This window comes from Oncorhynchus mykiss, chromosome 9 (assembly GCF_013265735.2).
Source record: "Oncorhynchus mykiss isolate Arlee chromosome 9, USDA_OmykA_1.1, whole genome shotgun sequence".
Lineage (NCBI taxonomy): Eukaryota > Metazoa > Chordata > Actinopteri > Salmoniformes > Salmonidae > Oncorhynchus > Oncorhynchus mykiss.
The window spans coordinates 14,629,667-14,648,543 of record NC_048573.1 but is presented as its reverse complement, the minus strand read 5'-3'; the positions used below and the strand labels follow the sequence as shown (position 1 = coordinate 14,648,543).

Below are 18,877 nucleotides of genomic sequence, written 5' to 3'. Positions count from 1 at the left end.
CTGCGAGGACTAGGTTTCCATTCAGCCACAAGAGCATTAGTGAGGTTGGACACTGATGTTGAGCAGTTAGACCTGGCTCCCAGTCAGCATTCTAATTAATCTCAAAGGTGTTCGATGGGACTGAATCGGGGCTCTGTGCATGCCAGTCAAGTTCTTCCACACCGATCTCGACAAACCTTTTCTGTATGTACCTTGCTTTGTGCACGGGGGCATTGTCATACTGAAACAGGAAAGGGCCTTCCCCAAATTGTTGCCACAACGTTGGAACCACAGAATCGTCTAGAATGTCATTGTACACTGTAGCATTTATATTTCCCTTCACTGGAACTAAGGGGCCTAGCTCAAACCATGCAAAAACATCCCCAGATCATTATTCCTCCCCCACCAAACTTTACAGTTGTACTATGCATTGGACAGGAAGCGCTCTCCAAGCATCTGGCAAACCCAGATTCGTCCGTTGGACTGCCAGATGGTAAAGTGTGAATCATCACTCCAGAGAATGCGTTTCCACTGCTCCAGAGTCCAATGGTGGTGAGCTTTACACCACTCCAGCCGACGCTTGGCATTGCGAATGGTGATCTCAGGCTTGTGTGCTGCTGCTAGACCATAGAAACCCATTTCATGGAAATCCGACAAACAGTTATTGTGCTGACTTTGCTTCCAGAAGCAGTTTGGAACTCAGTAGTGAGTGTTGCAAACGAGGACAGGTGACTTGGTGGTCCTGTGAGGTTTTGTGAGCTGGTGTGGCCTACCACTTCGCGACTGAGCCATTTTTGCTCCTAGATGTCTCCACTTCACATTAACAGAACTTACAGTTGACTGGGGCAGCTCTAGCAGGGCAGAACTTTGACAAACTGACTTGTTGGAAAGGTGGCATCCTATGACGGTGCCACATTGAAAGTCACTGAGCTCTTCAGTAAGGCCATTCTACTGCCAATGTTTGTATATGGAGATTGCATGGCTGTGTGCTCAATTTTATACACGTGTCACTAACTGCTGTGACTGAAATAGCCGAATCCACTAATTTGATGGGGTGCCCACATACTTTTGTATATATAGCGTATGTATAGGGGTAAGGTGACTAGGCATCACGATAAATGATAAACAGAATACCATCAGCGTATATGATGAATGTCCTGTATGTGAGTTGGTGTGCGTGTGTGTAGAGGCAGTATAAATGTATGTGTATATTATGTGTGTGAGAGCAAATTATGAAGTGTGTGTTTTGGAGTATTGGTGTGTGTGAGTGTGTAGGGCCCTGTGCGTGTGCATAGAAACAGTCAAAAATAAGAATGACATACAAAGGTCAACTCAGATAGTCTGTGTAGGCGTTCTGTTAGCTATTTAGTTAGCTATTTAGCAGTCTTATGGCTTGGGGATAGAAGCTGTTCATGAGCCTGTTGGTGTCAGACTTTATGCGCTGGTATCGCTTGCCATGCGGAAGCAGAAAGAACAGTCTATGGCTTGAGTGGCTGGAGTCTTAATGATTGTCTCGGCCTTCTTTTCACACCGCCTGATTTTGAGGTCTTTCTAGACGATCAGTTACATAGCATTGTAACTATATTCCCCATGTAATATTATATTCCCCACATAATGTTAACGTGGAGCCAACATGGCTGCCATAGAATGTTGTAGTGTCGTATTAATGCATCATATTGCGGAAATTGCATTGCCAAAAACTCTCCAAATCCATGTCTCTGCTATCATCTAGTGGTTGTAATTTGGAAACGCAGTTATTCCTCTTACCACTGACTACATTACCCAGATTTCTCCAACTGCTTATTCCGGTATAGTGAAATTTCCCATCGTGCCTTTCGAGATTCGCCTGGTTCTCGTTGCTGTCGTTTCTGTTGTTTCTGTAGAGAGCCATTGATCGGTAGAATTTCGAGATGGCATCTGACGGACCGCCGGGGACCGAACCTATCCCCTCCGACTTGGGGAGCTCTGTGGCGGCCCTCAATACATGGACCAACCCAGAGCTTCAGGCCAAGCTAGGCGAGCTAGGCGCACCCAACATGGGTAAGAAGCCGAAGTCGGAGCAGCAGGCTTTAAATGGGACGAATGCGTGCATTGTGTGTAGCTAGCCTGCTAGCTACTATAGCTTGTTGCTAACTGGTTATCCATAGTTCCGCGGCAAGTTAGCTAGCTACATAGCAGGCCTTCGTGGAATTAAATGAGTGTAAATGATCAGCTAGTTACCTACATACAAACTATATTACAAGTTTGTTCACCACCTCTACGAAGATAATTTTGCTTACGAATGTCTATTCGTTAGCTAGCGAACTAGTCAATTTGATTTATAGCTAACAGCTAATCACTCGGGTGTTTAATAACTGATAATCTAAAGTGATACTTGATAGTCGCGCACGAGTCGTTGTCAGCATCCGTGCGTGAGCGACTAAGTTGAATTTAAACTTATTTCATTTGTAATTAAATAATTGTTTGTTGTTGTCCTATGTTAGTTATAGTGTTCATTGTTGGTTTACAGTTATTATTTCCCTCCTTCCTCAGGTCCCAGAGAGGAGATGCTGGACAGGCTTAAGGGATACATGATGCAGGTCAGTTGTATGTGTGTGTTAGTGCATGTGTGAGAGGGTGAGTGGAGTGTACTTCATCTGTCAATATGATCGGTGTGTATCTGTGTTTCCCCCCACTCAGACTGGAATGATGCTCAGCAAACCCAACCTAGGGAGTGATGATAAACCTATGACCCCGCAGGTCAGCACCAACCGACCCTATAAGGTTTTTAGACAGTCTAATCGAATCTCATTCTTACATTTCATCACTGGAATTATTTAGCTATAAACTCTGTAGTAGTTCATCAATCTGTCATGAACAGGACCAGGAGTTTTACCTTGACTGTGATCTGACCAGGAATACGTTTTCCTGGTTCTCACATGGTCCAGGAAAAAACAGTTACTGTAATCGAAAACAACTTAACCAGCTTTCTTTCCTTCCTCCCCCCCAGATGCCAGGAATCCCCCCCATGCCCCCGATGCCCATGCCCCCCATGCCTCCTGGTATGGGTATGCTCCAGGCGATGAGCATGATGGCAGGTGGACCCCCTCCACCAGGGATGCGTATGGGCATGGAGCCTCCAGGCATGCCCCCCAGCCTCTCCCAGGAGGACCAGCTGAAGATGGTGCAGCAGAGGGCTGCCATGATGATGCAGCACGAGGAGAGGGCCAAGCAGCAGGTACGATCTTGGCCTGCATTCAGTAAGCCTCTTGGAGTAGCCGTGCTGGTCTAGGATCAGTCTTGTCTTGTAGATTATAATATTTGAAGAGTGTATGGACAGATAAGACCTGATCCTAGACTCGAGTAGGATGTTGAATTGTCATATACACTGCATAGGTGCAGTGAAATGTGTTGTTTTACAGGGTCGGCCGTAGAACCGCGCCCCTGGAGCAAATTAGTGTTAAGTGCCTTGCTCTAAGGCACATCGACAGATTTTTCACCTTGTCGGCTCGGGTATTCGAACCAGCGACCTCTCGGCTACTGGCCCAACGCTGTAACCGCTAGGCTACCTGCCACAAGTGTATGGCCTCAGACCCCCAAATATGGTCCCACATTGTGCTCTGGGTTTTGCCTGAGTAAGGAACGACTCCAGGCCCTGGTTGGAATGTAGTCTGCCTTCTATTGCAATGGGAAGGAAGAGGAGTTCTGGTATAGATTTGCCATTTTGTATGTGTGTATTTCAGGGGGAGTCCCGCGCTATGGAAGAGCACATGAAGGAGCAGGAACTTCTGGAGCAGCAGAAAAGGGTAGGACCTGGACGAGACTGATTTTTCATGTCTTTCTCCCATCTAAATGATTTATCAGTAGTGTTGTCACAACCAATCCCAAAGTTATCATACAGCTGCTTTACCTTGCCTGGAAGTTGAAACATAACTCACTCCTCTCTCTCCTCCCTCCATCTCTCTCTCCTCCCTCCATGTCTCCTCACTCCTGTCTCTCCTCCCTCCATGTCTCCTCACTCTTCTCTCTCCTCCCTCCATGTCTCCTCACTCCTCTCTCTCTCCCCCCACTCTCTCTTCCCTCCATGTCTCCTCACTCCTCTCTCTCTCCCCCCACTCTCTTCTCCCTCCATGTCTCCTCTCTCTCCTCCCTCCATGTCTCCTCTCTCTCCTCCCTCCATGTCTCCTCACTCCTCTCTCTCTCCCTCACTCCTCTCTCTCTCTCCCTCACTCCTCTCTCTCCTCCCTCCATGTCTCCTCTCTCCTCCCTCCATGTCTCCTCTCTCTCCTCCCTCCATGTCTCCTCTCTCTCCTCCCTCCATGTCTCCTCTCTCTCCTCCCTCCATGTCTCCTCTCTCCATGTCTCCTCTCTCTCCTCCCTCCATGTCTCCTCTCTCTCCTCCCTCCATGTCTCCTCTCTCTTCTCCCTCCATGTCTCCTCTCTCTTCTCCCTCCATGTCTCCTCTCTCCTCCCTCCATGTCTCCTCTCTCCTCCCTCCATGTCTCCTCTCTTCTCCCTCCATGTCTCCTCTCTTCTCCCTCCATGTCTCCTCCCTCCATGTCTCCTCTCTCCTCCCTCCATGTCTCCTCTCTTCTCCCTCCATGTCTCCTCCCTCCATGTCTCCTCTCTTCTCCATCCATGTCTCCTCCCTCCATGTCTCCTCTCTCCTCCCTCCATGTCTCCTCTCTTCTCCCTCCATGTCTCCTCCCTCCATGTCTCCTCTCTTCTCCATCCATGTCTCCTCCCTCCATGTCTCCTCCCTCCATGTCTCCTCTCTCCTCCCTCCATGTCTCCTCCCTCCCTGTCTCCTCCCTCCATGTCTCCTCTCTCCTCCCTCCATGTCTCCTCCCTCCATGTCTCCTCTCCTTCCTCCTCTCTCTCCTCCCTCCATGTCTCCTCTCTCCTCCCTCCATGTCCCCTCTCTCCCCTCTGTCAGGCGGCGGTGATGCTGGAACATGAGAGGCAGCAGGAGCTGGCTAAGAGGCAGCATGGAGGACCAGGGCCCAGGATGTCTGACCCAGGGTCACGACCACCTGGCATGATGCCCCCCATGATGAGAGGTCAGTCCTTGGCCTGCCATCAACATTAAAATGTCAATCCTAACTTCCAATACAACTTTGTCTCTCAAGGGGGAATTGATTTGTCTACAGCGCACACTTTGTAGACAGCACATACTCACACATAGTCATTCATATTGGCTTAACACAGTCACTATCCCAATCTAAACATATCCAATGGCATTCCTTTCTATTTTTAAGAACGGTGTGAAGGCTGTTAAGTCTGTAAAGCTGTTGTGTTGACGGTGACACACACCTGGTACGTTGGTGTTGTTGGTGTCAGTTGAGATCTGGGTGTTGTTGTAGGTGTGAACCCTCCTGGAATGAACCCACCCCCTCCTGGAATGAATCCCCCCCCTCCTGGAATGAATCCTGGTGGAATGAACCCACCTCCTCCTGGAATGTCCATGATGCATACCCAGAGACAGAGAGTTCCCCCTCCACCAGGAGAGGACGCCAGAGAGGTACGAAACACCGGGTTTCCCCCACCGATGCTTAATCGTTGCCGCACTCCAAAAGATATAATCAAATATAATTTTTGTTGTTGTTAGAAAATGATTTTCATGGTGGTTATTTTATTATTGTTTTTTAAACAACTAAAACCAGATATAATGTATGTCGAAAAGATAATGGAGCTATATATTTTTAAACACGATCGTCTTTGAAAATGAACAATCACCAAAATAAAAATGTATCCGTTAGGGAGAATCTAAAATTCCAAAAATGTCATGGCATGGGGCCCCCATTGATTTTGTTATCGTCTTTGAGTCATAATAACACAGGATAAGCCATGGCAGAATACAATTGCATCCGTCTAATCTCTGTATTCCTGGCGTTGTGTGTGTCAGGTGTGGCAGGGAGAGGATGTGGGTGTCGGTCCTAAGATCCCCCAGGCTCTGGAAAAGATTCTCCAACTGAAGGAGATCAGACAGGAGCAGCTCGGCGCCACCCCCACAGGTCAGAACCTGGAACTACACACTGGAGGAATGAATCATGGCCCGTATTTGGAGTAGGAGTACTGATCTAGGATCAGTTTCCCCTTTTAGGATCATACTTAATAGATCAGAACTCATACTTTGAGACACTTTGTGAATAAAAGCCCAGATGCACCGAGAGTGCCTGATATCATCCCAATGGAACTACTGCAGTCTTAGTAATATTGTCCTGGGTTAAGAGCCCTGTTGGACCTTGACCTGACCAGTGAATGTTCTCTGTGTTTTCTATCTTCCAGAAGAGGAGGAGGAGGAGAGCCCAGAGATGGAGATGAACAACTCCTCCGCTGCCGTCCTGTCTGAGACTGAAGAGGACGACGGTTCTCTCTCTAAGAAAGACGTGAGTGTTGTATTAATTCCCCTCATCCGACCCTGCTGTCTTTGGTTGAAACTCAATTGTGTTTCCTTGATTGCTCGTGTCCTCTCGCCTCCTCAAAATGTATCGGAGGATAATGTCCAAGGGGAGGAACCTTGGATATTTCCCTCCAATGTGTTTTGAGAAGGATGTGAGGGGAGAGGCCATGAAGAGTCAAGAAAAGACTGTTGAGATTCATCCTGTTACTCCTGAAGCTCAGAGGGTCAGGGGTCAAGTTGGCATGACTCGTATTGATAACCTGCTTGATAGGGAAGCTTCTGATTCAATCTACGTAAGCTCTTAGAGGCATGAGGAGTAGGAAACAGTGTCAGTTAGCGCTGGGCGATGTGGACAAAATATTATATTACGGGATTAAAAATAATAATAATAATATTTGACGGTATTTTTAGTTTTTGAATAATAAAAGTTGTACATTTGCTTTATGAGTAGTGAGCGATCCCATGGTGGCAACACAAAATATATATATAAGTGATTTGAATGAGTCTTTCTTCACTCTGATTGTTTTATACTGTTCAATTCAACTTCAACCAAAACAAATTTCAGCACTTTTACCATTTCTGCATTTCCTGCACTCAGTTGTATTGGTGGAAAAAGTACCCAGTTGTCATACTTGAGTAAAAGTACAGATACGTTAATAGAAAATTACTCAAGTAAAAGTGAGTCACCCAGTAAAATACTACTTGAGTAAAAGTATCAAAAGTAAATGTAATTTATAAAATGTACTTAAGTATCAAAACTAAAAGTATAAACAATTTCAAATTCCTTATATTAAGAAAACCAGATTGTACCATTTTCTTTATTTTTTATATTTACAGATAGCCAGTGGCACACTCCAAAACTCAGACATGATTTACAAACAAAGTATTTGTGTTTAGTGAGTCCGACCAGGGATGTTCTCTTGTCAAGTGTGTGAAATAGACCATTTTCCTGTCCTGCTAAGCATTTAAAATGTAACGAGGACTTTTAGGTGTCGGGGAAAATGTACAGTATTTTCTTTAAGAATGTAGTGAAGTAAAAGTTGTAAAAAATAGTGAAGATACCAAAAAAAGTACAAATACTTAAAAGTACTACTTAAGTACTTTACACCACTGCTCAATTGAGATAATTTCCACACTACCACGTAGGGCTGCACGATATGGGCAAATAGTCTAGGACTTATTTTTAACCAAATGTTGCAATTGCGATTGGACTTGTAAATTAGAGCAAAACCGTTGGAATCATGGGAATATAATAACTATTCTATAGTTAGCATATAATAGTGGGCACTTTGAATACAGTGTTGTTTGAGATGACAATTTATAAAAATGCCAGGAAGGAGTTATTGTGACAGGTTAGGAACTAAAGTGTTGATAAATGTTTCCTAGGGGACCCTATAAGCTTTGGCTACATTGCATGTTTTTTTCTTAGCTACTTGATATAGCTAACATATTCTTGCTTTGCATATTCCTCTTTGATTTAGAAGATACTGTTGCACAAACAACATGCTGATTTAGGTCTACACCATCACTGGTGTTATCAGGCTGTATTAGCTAGCTACGTTTGCTCTGACTCAGTACATTTATTAGCTAGCTATTATCATTAGCGGCTAACAATTAGCGTCTCACAAGATTTAGGGCAACTTGCTAAGAAAATACAAACTAGCTGTTTGCTGACGTAAGAAACACAAAGTAATAGTGTCATTATAGAACACTAGTGGTTTTATATTAAGAAGTAAAGTGAAAACAGCATGGTTGTCGTCAACATTGTTACATTTGCTGCATTGACCATTCAGACTGAACACAAGTTGAGGAATATCAAATGTGCTCCTTGAATGACAGGGAGTGGGACTAGGTCTGTGTGGAAAGTGGCATGGAGAGAGAGTGGAGAGGGATGACTCCGGTAGCGGAGTAAACTATAAAAATGGACGTTACACAAGGCGTATCACATTTAACAAACCAAACATTCAAATACCGGTATAGAAGGTAAAGTAAAAACCCAAACCGGTCCCTGCATCAATAATGGTATGTCATAAAATACGGTATACCGCCCAGACCTAGTTTCAGTTATTAGCATTTTCATTCTCCCTCTTACATTCTCCCCTTCTCAGAAAAATCGTAAGCGCAGGAACCGTAAGAAGAAGAACAAGAAGAGGCGTGAGCAGGAGAAGAGGGAGCATGCAGAGGAGAAGAAAGAGGAGGATGGAGAGAAGGAGAAAGAGCCTGAGGTGGAGATCGAGTATATTACAGAGGAACCGGAGATCTACGATCCTAACTTCATCTTCTTCAAGAGGATCTTTGAGGCCTTCAAGGTGAGGGCCTCCATTTTAGATATTGGCTTTATGGTTCTTTATGAAAAATCTGTCAAAACATCCTAGAGATGTGTCCAGTGTTATTGTTCATATTTAGTGTTTTAATGGCCCGAGAATTAAAGTAAAATCACATCAGGTTCAGTGTACCCACCAGTTCTCAGCGCAGTGGTTTCAAGAACCTCTGAACAAGCATGAAAAGGGAATCATTTTGTTGTGTTGATTTAAGGATGGAATCTGTTTGCGCGTTAGTCTTTTGCTAACAGTTCTAATAAACTGTTTGTCCATCCCTCTCTCAGCTGACTGATGACGTGAAGAAGGAGAAGGAGAAGGAACCGGAGAAGGAGCCGGCTCCTGCTCTAATGAGGAAGAAGGGATTTGAGGAGGAAAAGAAAGACAGCGACGACAGTGACGATGTTAGTATTCATCTCTCCTCTACATTCTCTCCATTCCTGAGCTTGGATGAAAAAATACTTCTCAAACAGGAGTGTTTATATGCTGCGTCGTCCCAATTCTCTACCCTAATGCCCTAAGTAGTGTGCACTTGTTTACTTCCCTTTGTGGAGGAAAGGTGAACGATTGGGACACAGAAATAGTGTCATCTTCCAGTGCTCTCTCTCTTGAAGTGTTGACCTTGGAAGTTATCCTCGTGTGTGTGTGTGTGTACAGGAGATCAGACCAGATGTTCCCAAGATGTCTAAGAAGAAGCTGAGGAGAATGAACAGACTAACTGTGGCTGAACTCAAACAGGTAATGCATTTACCTGCTTTTTAAGAGTTAGACATTCTAGCTCCTGTGTATTGATTAAGTTGGTGTAGAAGTTGTTCTGTACCTAACACTTTACTCATAAATGCTTGTCTCTATGAGCTGATTCAGTTTGTTTGGGTGGTCACCGGAGATGTTTTAATAGGAGATTGATAGAGATCTGTGTCCGATGTTGATTTTGACCCCGTCCTCCTCCAGTTGGTGGCGCGTCCTGACGTGGTGGAGATGCACGACGTGACGGCGCAGGAACCCAAGCTGCTGGTTCACCTGAAGGCCACCAGGAACACGGTGCCCGTCCCCCGACACTGGTGCTTCAAGAGGAAGTACCTCCAGGGCAAGAGGGGTATCGAGAAGCCCCCTTTCGAGCTGCCAGAGTTCATCAAGAGGACAGGCATCCAGGAGATGAGAGAAGCTTTACAGGAGAAGGTAGATGGTTCTGTCCAATAGAGGGGTACCAGAGAAGCTTTACAGGAGAAGATAGATGATTCTGTCCAATAGAGGGGTAGTAGCACCAGACAGTAGGCACAAGGAGGCACTGGCTGGTGGTTCCAGCTGGAAAGGTGGGTGGGTTCCAGCTGTTAACAACATGTTCATCTCCCTAGTTTTTGGCTAGCATGAGGAGAATGACCGCTTTTAAAGTAAACAAACATGGCCTGTGTATTTTTCTGTTTCACGCGGCGTTTACTTCAAGTTCATTACAAAACATCAATAAATAACACAGCCGTTAAATATTTGTTCCATGAACAGCTGTATAAAATAGAGCAGTGAAACACGTTGTCAGAAGTCACACTGAATGCTGTGGTACTTTGCTTACAGGAGGATGCCAAGACCATGAAGACCAAGATGAGGGAGAAGGTGCGTCCCAAGATGGGCAAGATCGACATCGACTACCAGAAGCTCCACGACGCCTTCTTCAAGTGGCAGATGAAGCCTAAACTCTCCATCCACGGTGACCTCTACTACGAGGTAAGGATGTCTGACTGCTCAATGGAGGACTCCACTGTATACAGCACCTAACATCAGAAACTCTACTCCTACTTCCTGTTGATTGATTGGACCTTGAATGGAATAATCAGGGCTGTAATCGGTGGTTGGTTTGGGTTTCCCTCAATACCTCCTTGTTGTTGGGTCTTGAATCAACAGATGGTAGTCGGTGTACTCTGCTCTGGTGAATTAGTGTTAGGAATGAAATGTTGATTCTTACAATCTGTTTCTCTCGCTCTCCCTCGCTACAGGGGAAGGAGTTTGAGACGAGGCTGAAGGAGAAGAAGCCAGGCGACCTGTCAGATGAGCTGCGTATTGCTCTGGGCATGCCCGTTGGACCGGTCAGTTTTTCAGCGTCATCATTTTCCCAATGTTTTTATTATCCCACTTCTACTTTCACTCTGCTGTGGAAGCCTACGATCCCACGACCACCTTTAATGTTACTGATGGACGACTTTATAGTTGTGCTTTGTTTTATTGGACTGTAATCATTCATATTGCTGATGCACCATGGTCTTGTCCCGTCGCTAAAGTTGTTTCCCCCCCTCCCGTGTAGAACTCCCACAAGGTTCCCCCTCCCTGGCTGATCGCCATGCAGAGATACGGCCCCCCTCCCTCCTACCCCAACCTCAAGATCCCCGGGCTCAACTCCCCTATCCCTGAGGTAAGCCTGCCTTAACGCAGACACAGGGCTCCATTCAGTCCGTAGCGCTGAAGAGCTGCGCTTGAAATGTGAAGGCGATGTTCCAGAGAACACGCGCTAGACTTTTAACATTCAAATCGCACTACAGCGCCGATCTTCAGCGCTACGGATTGAATCGAGCCCATCTGCTTTAAGTTTGTGTCCCCCTGTATTGTGTCCCCCGGGAGACTTTTTCCAATGTAATAAAAGTGTTTATACTGTATTGTGAAGCTTATTACACTGAGACTTTTATTGACCCCCCCCCCCCCCCACTCTCCTGTTGTCTCTCTCTCAGAGCTGTTCGTTCGGTTACCATGCTGGTGGTTGGGGGAAGCCTCCTGTAGATGAGACAGGAAAGCCTCTGTACGGTGATGTGTTCGGGACCAACGCCGTCGACTTCCAGGTGAGATCTTCCTCACACCCCTGTCCGATTCCCCTCATATACACCATACACCCTTCATTTACCATACAACGCCACACATTGCTATATCTGACACACCAGCTGTCTGCTTTGGGCCAATGGCCTGTTAACTATTGTCCTATTGTCTACATGTCTGTGTGTAGGCTAAGGCGGAGGAGGAGGAGGTGGATCGTACGCCGTGGGGAGAGCTGGAGCCTTCAGACGAGGAGTCTTCCGAGGAAGAGGAGGAGGATGAGAGTGATGAGGAGAAGCCAGACGAAACCGGCTTCTTCACACCAGCAGACAGGTAGACGTGTCATTAACTGACTGTTTTAAACACATCAAGTTGACATGGACTTGAAACGAACCAGGGTCTCTCTTCTGTTGGATCAATAAGCCGTTGGTCACGTGGAACTAATTACCGGTTGCCATTTGTAGTGGGTTGTGTGTGTTGTCTTGAATACAGTGATCAGTGGTTTATTAACTCTGAGCCTGTGTGTGTGTGTGTTGTCTTGAATACAGTGATCGGTGGTTTATTAACTCTGAGCCTGTGTGTGTGTGTGTTGTCTTGAATACAGTGATCAGTGGTTTATTAACTCTGAGCCTGTGTGTGTGTGTTCCAGTGGTCTGATCACTCCCGGAGGCTTCTCGTCGGTACCTGCTGGTATGGAGACTCCAGAGCTCATTGAGCTGAGGAAGAAGAAGATCGAGGAGGCTATGGACGGGTGAGTGTGTGTGGCCAGGAATAGGTTGTGTGACTATTCACTAATATTTAATTTGTGAGTGTGTGTCGTTTTACTGTATTGTGTGTGTTTGTAACATGCGTCTCTGTGTGTGTGTAGGAATGAGACTCCTCAGCTGTTCACGGTGCTCCCAGAGAGGAGAACGGGCTCTGGAGGAGCAGCCATGATGGCATCCACACACATCTACGACGTATCAGGGGTAAGGACAATGGCAAAAACACTGTGTCTGGATAAAGTCGCCCTATCAGAGATCACTACTAAACCTACCACATACCAACCACTGGGGTGTAGGCATGTTAACACTCGTACCAAAAACACAACACATAGTTAGTCCCTTACTCATACATACGCAGAGCATATTTCACTAACAATCACATACATACGTGTATGCACTGGTACTCAAACACATAGCCTCTAGCTGTGTGCTAGCTGGACGGGTAGACTTCCAGTCATTGCACAAACGCTAGTTACCATCGGCTCGCGAAACTGCGTCTAACTTCCTTGTAAACCGCACGCGGAGACATACGGAGACTCTGGGGAAGTAGAAGATTCATTGCCATCTCTTTAAACAGGCCTTTGTGGATGTACACTCATACACTTCTCTACACCTACATGACCCACATACACACTAACTCCCCTATTCCCCACTTTAGGCCAAAAGCAGTACACTACAGGGAGTAGGGAACAGTTTCAGATGAGCTTCTTTGTCTCCCGTCTGACTCTCCTCCTCCTCAGGCCATGGCGGGTCGTAAGGCGGGCGGAGGCCAGGAGTTCCAAGGGGTAGAAGTGGCTCTGGCCCCAGAGGAGCTGGAGCTGGACCCCATGGCCATGACTCAGAAGTACGAGGAGCACGTCAGGAACCAGGAGGCCCAGGTGGAGAAGGAGGACTTCAGCGACATGGTGGCCGAGCACGCCGCCAAACAGAAGGTGACCCTGAGACACTGTAACTGTACCGGCCATTTGTTACAGTACAAAACATATAGCTATGGTGCAAAACAGATTTGTGACAATGTTCACTAATGAATACAACCCGGCTCCTTATGATTTGTTAGGTCTTGTAATTGTTTACCACATCCCTCTTTCCTGATCACATTTCTACTCCTCCAGGACACTCGTGCTCAGACTAAAACCGATATGACAGTCAGAGAAAGCTCTTCTAGCTGTGACTTGTACTAGACTAGTCAGTATACACACAGTAATGAGGAGCTAGAAAGCCCTGGGGTGAATCTGAGTGATGTGTTCTCGTATCTTCATGTCCTGTCTCCTCGTCTCAAAACACATTGTGGGAGAAAGTCAGTGGTTCCTCCCCTCAGACCTTGTTCTCCAATGCTTTATGAGAAGGATGCGAGGAGTCATCCTGGTTAATTATTGCTATAGTTTAGTATTAGCATGAAATGTATTCTGCCACTTGGGGCCAAGATGAGGGTAGGAGAATGTTGGTATGCATTGTGTTGGAAAGGCTCTTTCTCCAGTCCCATATGTAGCAGAATAAATGAACACTAGATGTGAAGATTAGGATCTGATTTTTAGTAATTGTTAGTTGAGTGATTTAATCCTATTCAAATTTAATCTGAAACTTTTAGGAATTGTTCTATTTATTTTTTTATCCACTTTCATAATAGACATTATTGCAAAGTCTTACTTTTTTTTCTCTTGTTGAAATGTTCTCTCTCTGCTTCTGAATATGGCCGTCCTGGGATAGCAGGGTTTTCAGAGTGAAAGCAGTGTGCACATTCCTCCCTTCTTCCTTCTCAGCCCTGCAACATGTTGTGACGGGGTTGGAGTCATATGCCACTTTCACTAAGAGGAGAAGGTTTGATTGTAGTGTTAGCCTTGTATGACAATATTAAGACTTTTCTTCTCCATTTCTCTCTCCACCCCACAGCAAAAGAAGAGGAAGGCCCAGCCTCAAGACACACGAGGAGGTGCCAAGAAATACAAAGAGTTCAAGTTTTAGACCACCAATAACGCACCAGGAGGAAATGGGAAGAGAGGACAGGCCGAACAAGACGAGCTCAGATTTGAACCCACACAAAACCATCCGTTAATAAAGTTGTCTTTTCCTCTTAATGACAATGATAATGCGTATCTGGCAGGACTGGGGTCAATTCCATTACAATTCCAGTCCATTTTGGAAAATAAACCAAATTCCAATTTTCATAATTGAAGAGAATTGGAATGTTTGTACTTCTGGAATTGAAATTGAATTGAGCCCAACCCTGGTGTTCTGGAGAACCGTTGCCAGGTCTCCACTGTAGGCAGAATTTATATAACCCATCTATTCTGTCCTGTGTGACTACTTTCCATGTAGCTGTGCTTTTCTCTTTTTGTAAATAAAAGACTCCATGTCAATCCAATCTATGGATCCAAATGGTTAATACATTTGAGGGCTAATTGTTTTTCCCTAGGCCACGTGACCCGAAATCACCCATCCCCCACCAATAACAAGTCACATGGTGAGGGAGGAAAGGCTATAGTAATGTCTTAAATGATCTAAAGCTTTAACACGGTGCTGATACATGGCTGTATGAAGTCATACCTAGCATGACGAACCATGAGCTAACCTCGTATACCCCCTGACCAAGTCAAGGCCACAGCTATGCTGACATAACAAGGTGTAGTTCTGGGTTCATCCACCAGGGGCTGACGGAGGATCCAGTGTGACAGTCACCTGACGTCTGGGAAACACTCACTGTGCCCTAAATAACTGATAGCAGTAACCACATGCTGACTCGGTCACTAGTACACACACAATGAGGCTCCACTGCACCATAATGCCTGGCAGGCTTTCTGCAACACTATTGCAGGATTTGTCATCCTAGCGTATGGTAGCCTACTACAACCTCGAAGCCACTTTGTAAAAACATGACTATGTATTATGTAATATATGCCATTTAGCAGACGCTATAATCCAAAGCGATTTAGTCATGTGTGCATACATTTGACGTATGTGTGGTCCCGGGAAAGGATCGTACAGCCCATGCTCCACCAAGTGAACCATACAGGACCACATCGGCTAGTCTACTTGAAATACAGGCATCTGCTAAATGACCACCATGTGCAGTGCATTCGGAAACTATTCAGAACCCCTTTTTCTACATTTTGTTACAGCCTTATTATAAAATGTATTCAATTCATTTTTTCCCTCATCGATCTATACACAATACCCCATAATGACAAAGTGAAGACAGGTTTTTAGAAATGTTGGCAAATTTATAAAATAAAACTGAAATACCTTATTTACATAAGTATTCAGACCCTTTGCAATGAGACTCCAAATTGAGCTCAGGTGCATCCTGTTTCCAGATGTTTGAGATGTTTCTTCAACTTGGAGTCCCCTTGTACATTCAATTGATTGGACATGATTTGGAAAGACACACACCTGTCTATATAAGGTCCCACAGTTGACAGTGCATGTCAGAGCAAAAACCAAGCCATGAGGTCGAAGGAATTGTCCGTAGAGCTCCGAGACAGAAGTGTGACGAGGCACAGATCTGGGGAAGGGTGCCAAAAATGTTTTGCAGCATTGAAGGTCCGCAAGAACACAGTGGACTCCATCACTCTTAAATGGAAGATTTCCTAGAGCTGGCTTCCCGGTTAAACTGAGCAATCTGGGAAGAAGGGCCTTGGTCAGGGAGGTAACCAAGAACATGATGGTCACTCTGACAGATCTCCAGAGTTCTTCTGTGGAGAATCATCCAGAAAGACAACCATCTCTGCAGCAGATGGAAACTACCCCTCAGTAAAAGGCACATGACCGCCCGCATGGAGTTTGCCTAAAGAACTCTCAGACAAACAAGATTCTCTGGTCTGATGTAACCAAGATTGAAGTCTTTGGCCTGAATGCCAAGCATCATGTCTGGAGGAAACCAGGCACCGCTTATCAATTGGCCAATACCATCCATACGGTGAAGCATGGTGGTGGTAGCAGCATCATGCTGGAGGGATGTTTTTCAGCAGCAGGGACTGGGAGACTAGTCCGGATCGAGGGAAAGATTAACGGAGCAAAGTACAGAGAGATCCTTGATGAAAACCTGCTCCAGAGCGCTTAGGACCTCAGACTGGGGTGAAAGTTCATCTTCCAACAGGACAATGTAGGAGTTGCTTTGGGACAAGTCTCTAAATGTCCTTGAGTGGCCCAGCCAGAGACTGAGCTTGAAGCTGATCAAACATCTCTGGAGACCTGAAAATGGCTGTGCAGTGACGCTGCACATTCAACCGGACAGGGCTTAAGAGGATCTGCAGAGAAGAATGGGAGAAACTCCCCAAATACAGGTGTGCCTAGCTTGTAGCATCATACCCAAGAAGACTCAGGGCTGTAATCGCTGCCCTGCTTCAACAAAGTACTGAGTAAAGGGTTTGAATACTTATGTAAATGTGATATATTCCGTTTTTAATTTGTGAACATTTGTAAAAACCTGTTTTTGCTTTGTCATTATGGGCTAATGTGTGAAGATTGATGAGATTTTTTTTTAATAAGGCTGTAACGTAACAAAATGTGGAAAATTAAGGGGTCTGAAAACATTCCGAATGCACTGTGTGATATACACTCTAAATATGTTTTTAGAAATATGGTTCGAAAGCAGTCATGTTGAAACCGGATTAGAAAGACCAAATGTGTCTTTGTGTGTGACACAACGAACACCTTTCTGAAAAGTAGAGTGCGCTGGAGACATTGGCTGTTGTTGTGAAGATATCATGACGTCATCGTTTGGCAGCGTTTTGGGCTCCCGAGTGGCACAGCGGTCTAAGGCACTGCATAGAGGTGCTAGAGGCGTCACTACAGTCCCTGGTCCGATTCCAGGCAGTATCACAATCGGCCGTGATTAGCAGTCCCATTGGGCGGCGTGGCCCGTCATTGTAAATGCAAATTTCTTCTTAACTGACGTGTCTAGTTAAATAAAGGTTATGATTAATAATGATTGATAATGGAGAACCCTTCCATGAATAATCTGTTAGACAACATCCTGATGGAACACAGTGTGAGTGTGTTAGTGCTTAGCCACGGGGCCAGAGAATATGCAGATATCTGTAGAGCCACACATGAATGAATGTCATCCTAACTGCAAGTATAAAGGCTTATTATTATTATTATTATTATACCATCATCAGTGACTCTCATTGACCCGTTTAATAAACATGTCCTTGTCTCCCACTCACATACACTACATGACCAAAAGTATGTGGACACCCACTCGTCAAACATCTAATTCAAAATCATAAACATTAAAATGGAGTTGGTCCCCGCTTTGCTGCTATAACAGCCTCCACTCTTCTGGGAAGGCTTTCCTCTAGATGTTGGCACATTGCTGCAGGGACTTGTTTCCATTCAGCCACAAGCATTATTGAGGTCGGGCACTGATGTTGGGTGATTAGGCCTGGCTCGCAGTCGGGGTTCTAATTCATCCCAAATGTGTTTGATGGGGTTGAGGTCAGGGCTCTGTGCACGCCAGTCAAGTTCTTTCATACCAATCTCAACAAACCATTTCTGTATGGACTTCACTTTATGCACGGGGGCATTGTCATGCTGAAACTGGAAAGGGCCTTCCCCAAACTGTTGCCACAAAGTTGGAAGCACAGAATCATCTAGAATGTCAATGTATGCTGTAGCATTAAGATTTAACTTCACTGGAACTAAGACTAGCCTGAACCATGAAAAACAGCCCCAGACCATTATTCCTCCTCCACCAAACCTTACAGTTGGCACAATGCATTCGGGCAGGTAGCGATCTCTGCATTCGGGCAGGTAGCGAACATGTTTCCACTTTACACCACCCCAGCCAACGCTTGGCATTGCGCATGGTGATCTTAGGCTTGTGTGCGGCTGCTCGGCCATGGAAACCCGAATCCACTAATTTGAAGGGCTGTCCATATACTTTTGTATTTATAGTCTCTCTTTGAATAGATCCAGTGCTTGACTTGGACTGAAATAGGTGGTGGTACTATTTACGTTTAGGGGCAGGAGCTCCACAATACTTTTGAGCTTATATTCTATAAGAGGAAAAGGCGCTGAAGCAATAGAACATTTTCCGTGCGGGTACTCCACTCCGGTGAGCTCCTGCCCACGCCCAGCACCATTGACTAGATCTAGTCTAACACTGTTTCCTTACCACTTATTGGCAATCTGCTTCTGCATGGCAGGCGGTACCAGTGCATCAAGTCTGAAACCAACAGGCTCCTGAACAGCTTCTATCCCCAAGCCATAAGACTGCGAAATAGCTTACATAATAGCTACATGGACTGTCTGAGTTGACCCTTGTATTTTATTAGATTTTCTGCACTGTCTCTATACACACTCACACACCACCAACACACACATAACACGCACACACATTTATACTGACTCTACACAAACGCTCACATACAATCATCATATACACTGCTGGTACTCTGTTTATCATATATCCTGATGCCTAGTCACCTTATCCCTATACTATCTCCCTCTATCACTCCAGTATCCCTGCACATTGTAACTATGGTATTGGAACAGACCCTGTATATAGCTTCTTACTTTCTCATGTTCTTCTTATTTCTCATTTGTATATATTTTGTGTAGTTTTGTTCTACCTTATGTTATTTTTAGTGTTACATTGATATTGATTACTGCATTGTTGGGTTTAGATCTTGCAAGAACGG

The 18,877-nt window shown here is 45.3% G+C and overlaps 1 protein-coding gene across 2 annotated transcripts; it reads left to right on the top strand.

The window, feature by feature from the left end:
• Positions 1–1,789: 1,789 nt before the first annotated feature.
• Positions 1,790–14,619, top strand: LOC110531585 (splicing factor 3B subunit 2). 2 transcript variants are annotated; one of them, XM_021614855.2, is made up of 22 exons: positions 1,790–2,019; positions 2,512–2,558; positions 2,659–2,718; positions 2,969–3,196; positions 3,702–3,764; positions 4,895–5,018; positions 5,322–5,479; positions 5,864–5,972; positions 6,247–6,347; positions 8,470–8,670; positions 8,967–9,083; positions 9,337–9,417; positions 9,631–9,858; positions 10,249–10,398; positions 10,668–10,757; positions 10,973–11,080; positions 11,394–11,501; positions 11,663–11,805; positions 12,122–12,223; positions 12,341–12,440; positions 12,977–13,168; positions 14,127–14,593. In XM_021614855.2, the coding sequence occupies exons 1-22, from the start codon at positions 1,890–1,892 to the stop codon at positions 14,196–14,198; spliced, it is 2,712 nt and encodes a 903-aa protein (XP_021470530.2). In that variant the 5' UTR covers positions 1,790–1,889; the 3' UTR covers positions 14,199–14,593. The 2 variants fall into 2 exon arrangements, with proteins under 2 accessions (XP_021470530.2, XP_021470529.2); XM_021614854.2 differs by having other exon boundaries at positions 1,812–2,019; positions 2,659–2,742; positions 14,127–14,619.
• Positions 14,620–18,877: the final 4,258 nt, after the last annotated feature.

Bases quoted from the DNA above. Each gene is read 5' to 3' on its own strand.
- LOC110531585 (XM_021614854.2), top strand. From the start codon at position 1,890: ATGGCATCTGACGGACCGCCGGGGACCGAACCTATCCCCTCCGACTTG. The intron at 6,348-8,469 runs GTGAGTGTTGTA...TCCCCTTCTCAG, and splicing joins GTTCTCTCTCTAAGAAAGAC to AAAAATCGTAAGCGCAGGAA. The intron at 10,758-10,972 runs GTCAGTTTTTCA...CCTCCCGTGTAG, and splicing joins TGGGCATGCCCGTTGGACCG to AACTCCCACAAGGTTCCCCC.